General features: G+C 40.0%; 1 protein-coding gene across 1 annotated transcript; it reads left to right on the forward strand.

Annotated features, from left to right (window-relative positions):
* Positions 1-472: 472 nt before the first annotated feature.
* LOC311326427 (HLA class II histocompatibility antigen, DQ beta 1 chain-like) lies at positions 473-2,559 on the forward strand (the record flags this gene model as incomplete). Its single annotated transcript, XM_084459320.1, has 5 exons — positions 473-554; positions 1,322-1,603; positions 1,970-2,086; positions 2,386-2,412; positions 2,505-2,559. The coding sequence occupies 4 exons, from the start codon at positions 473-475 to the stop codon at positions 2,409-2,411; spliced, it is 507 nt and encodes a 168-aa protein (XP_084315446.1). The 3' UTR covers position 2,412; positions 2,505-2,559.
* Between the last annotated feature and the right edge of the window lie 1,143 nt (positions 2,560-3,702).

The following is a 3,702-nucleotide window of genomic DNA, read 5'->3' on the forward strand; positions in this document are numbered from 1 at the left end:
GTTCTGTCCACGCAAAAAGCAGGTAGGCTACATTATCATAAACTACACACCGTGAGTCTGTATAATACAGTCTGTATAAAGTCTATGGTATTACCAGGTATAATTAGCTTTCCATCAATGAACTAATGACAGTGATCTTATTGTTGAATATTGTTTCATATAACATTTGTATTAAATGTTTCTGAATTGTTCTTTGACATGATTATCATGAATTATGAGAAAATAAAGTGTGTAATGAATTCAGATGAAAACTGTGATCATGCATAATTTGTTCTTCAATATTTCAGGTGGATATGAGAACTACGCGGTGACACACTGCTTATACTCTACAGAGCAACCGCATGAGTACATAAAGTCTTATATTTATAATAAGATTGAGTATGTCAGGTTCAACAGCACTAAGGGCAGGTTTGAGGGATACACTGAGTTTGGTCTGCATAATGCTAAGATCTTTAATGATGATCCTGCTATCATGGCTGTTTGGCGAGCGCAGCTGGAGCATTACTGCAAGCCCCACGCTGAGATCAACCTCTCTCACGTACTGCAGAAGACAGGTGAGCTGCCCTCCTCACCACAACAACATCACATCTCTCACTCACCAGATGATACGACACCTCTTTCATCTGTTCACTACAAAACCTGTAATGAAGCTTCTGTCTGGTGGATATAAAGCAACATAGACCTGATGATGATTAAATGATGATGTTTTCATCTTGTGGGATGGGAGGATGATATTGTTTTTCACCATTCAGAACTGGTGGACTGCATTACTGGTCACCTCTGGGACTGAGAGAGATCTAGAAACAAACATGATGAATCTACACAGTTATATTAAAGATCAATAATAGAGTAGACATATTAAAGACCAATAATAGAGTAGACATATTAAAGATCAATAATAGAGTAGACATATTAAAGATCAATAATAGAGTAGACATATTAAAGATCAATAATAGAGTAGAAATATTAAAGACCAATAATAGAGTAGACATATTAAAGACCAATAATAGAGTAGACATATTAAAGACCAATAATAGAGTAGACATATTAAAGACCAATAATAGAGTAGACATATTAAAGACCAATAATAGAGTAGACATATTAAAGATCAATAATAGAGTAGACATATTAAAGACCAATAATAGAGTAGACATATTAAAGACCAATAATAGAGTAGACATATTAAAGACCAATAATCACATGAAGACATTATTATTAAAGACATAATCACTTAATTAATAGAGAACAGAACCCTGATCAATATGATATGAATGATAGTGTTATATGAACTAATGTGTTGCTGTTTTTCCTCCACTATCAGTGGAGCCCTCTGTCAAACTTCTCTCAGTGACCCCCTCTAGTGGCAGACACCCTGCCATGCTGGTGTGCAGCGCCTATGACTTCTACCCCAAAAAGATCAGAGTGACCTGGAAGAGGGATGGACAGGAAGTGACCTCAGACGTGATCTCCACTGAGGAGTCGGTCAACGGTGACTGGTACTACCAGTTCCACTCCCAACTGGAGTACACGCCCAGATCCGGGGAGAAGATCTCCTGCATGGTGGAGCACGCCAGCCTGGACAGACCCCTCGTGAAGGACTGGGGTGAGTTCACTGTTCAGCTGTTGTTAGGGTGTTGTCATGGTGTACTAGGGTGAGTTCACTGCTCAGCTGTTGTTAGGGTGTTGTCATGGTGTACTAGGGTGAGTTCACTGCTCAGCTGTTGTTAGGGTGTTGTCATGGTGTACTAGGGTGAGTTCACTGCTCAGCTGTTGTTAGGGTGTTGTCATGGTGTACTGGGGTGAGTTCAGGTGAGCAGGGTACGAGTGCTGTGTTGTGGCTGGGTACCTGAATGACCCTGACTGTGACTGTGTGTGCTAGCGTATGATAGATGGTGGTCTGTCAGAAGCTACATACAGGACAGCTACAGTGTCATCACATGCTAACAGAAGGGTCATTTCTCCTTGACAGACCCGTCCCTGCCTGAGTCTGAGAGGAATAAGATCGCCATCGGGGCGTCTGGGCTGGTGCTGGGACTGGTCTTTGCACTGGCTGGACTCATCTACTACCAGAAGAAGAAATCCAATGGTGAGTCATCAGCTGTGTGTAGAGAACATGTACAGTCTTCACAGTCATCTGTGTGTAGAGAACATGTACAGTCTTCATAGTCATCCAGTCTTCACAGTCATCTGTGTGTTATGTACGCAGCACACTGTAAAATAATCATGATGTAAGAAAGATTCACTTATACATTGAGAGATGTATTTTTCAAGAATACTGCTCCTGTGTTCAGTGGATGGTGGCAGCAATGTTGATTTATTTGTTGAAATATCACATAGTGATTGTGTCACCTCTGTCTCTTCACCCTCTCTGTGTTTATTTCACAGGGCGGATGCTGGTGCCTGCTAGCTAAGGTGAGACTCCTCTTGTCACAGAAAAGTTTCACCAACTACTACAACTGACTGTGCCTGATGGTCATTGTAACGGTTTTCTTTTATCTTCTCAGGTTTGCAGGTCTGTTTCTGAATCCACTGCTGAACTAGACCTGATATTAGAGCTTCCTTCTAATCAGAAATCTCAGTTTAACTGAAATAACGCTAAAATGCTTGAGCGTAATACAATATCTTTGCTCCATATTAACCAATACTGTCTTAAGAAGGCCATACACATGTGTTATGAGTTTGTCTCTCTACATGCAACAACAATATTCCCTTTAATACGCAAATAATGCATTGTCCTGTGTGTTCTGAATCAATAATGCACTGTCCTGGGTGTTATTAATCAATAATGCACTGTCCTGGGTGTTATTAATCAATAATGCACTGTTCTGGGTGTTATTAATCAATAATGCACTGTCCTGGGTGTTATTAATCAATAATGCACTGTCCTGGGTGTTATTAATCAATAATGCATTGTCCTGGGTGTTATTAATCAATAATGCACTGTCCTGGGTGTTATTATTCAATAATGCACTGTCCTGGGTGTTATTAATAAACTGTACCAGGGTTATAAGATCCACATATCAATAATAGTCATGTATGAGAGTTGGAGTCATTTCCCTCTGGTTTCTAGTCTAAACTGGGTGTCTGTGGAGAAACAGCATTAGCAGGACAAGTGACTGGAGGACATCCTGAGTCTGACACCAAACATCACTGACAACTTCAGACACTCTTTGTGGCAGGTTAGAGGTCTGTACAAAGGCCTGTTTACTTGGTTCCTACAGGTCTTAACCTGTCTCTGCTAGAGGATAACCAGGCCAAGGTTTATCACACTGTATCCATCCTTTGCCAACAAATATGCATTATTGTAATGTTACAGTATATTCACCTTAAGTCACTAATCTACATGAGAATCCACTGTACTTGGGAGCTTCAGGACTGCTTCAACTTCAGGACAGGTCTTCAAACCTAACATATACTCCAGTATGAGAGTCCTTGTTGCACTAATGTATTGCTTTTTTTCACCATATATTAACTAATGATTAACATACAGTCAAGTGTTGGTAAATGTATGATAATGATAATCTAATGTTGGCATTCAGAGGGGAGTAAACTACTGTTCAGGAGAATAACTCAGTTGTATTCTTGTTTTCATTTGTTTGTGAGATACAGCAGTGTTATCAGCTAAAGCTTGCCTTGTGTCTAATGTTAGAGCCAGTCAACTATTACAGTACACAGAGCTCTGTTTAGATGAACTATTACACT

This window comes from Borostomias antarcticus, assembly GCF_949987555.1.
Source record: "Borostomias antarcticus genome assembly, chromosome: 27".
Taxonomy (NCBI): domain Eukaryota; kingdom Metazoa; phylum Chordata; class Actinopteri; order Stomiiformes; family Stomiidae; genus Borostomias; species Borostomias antarcticus.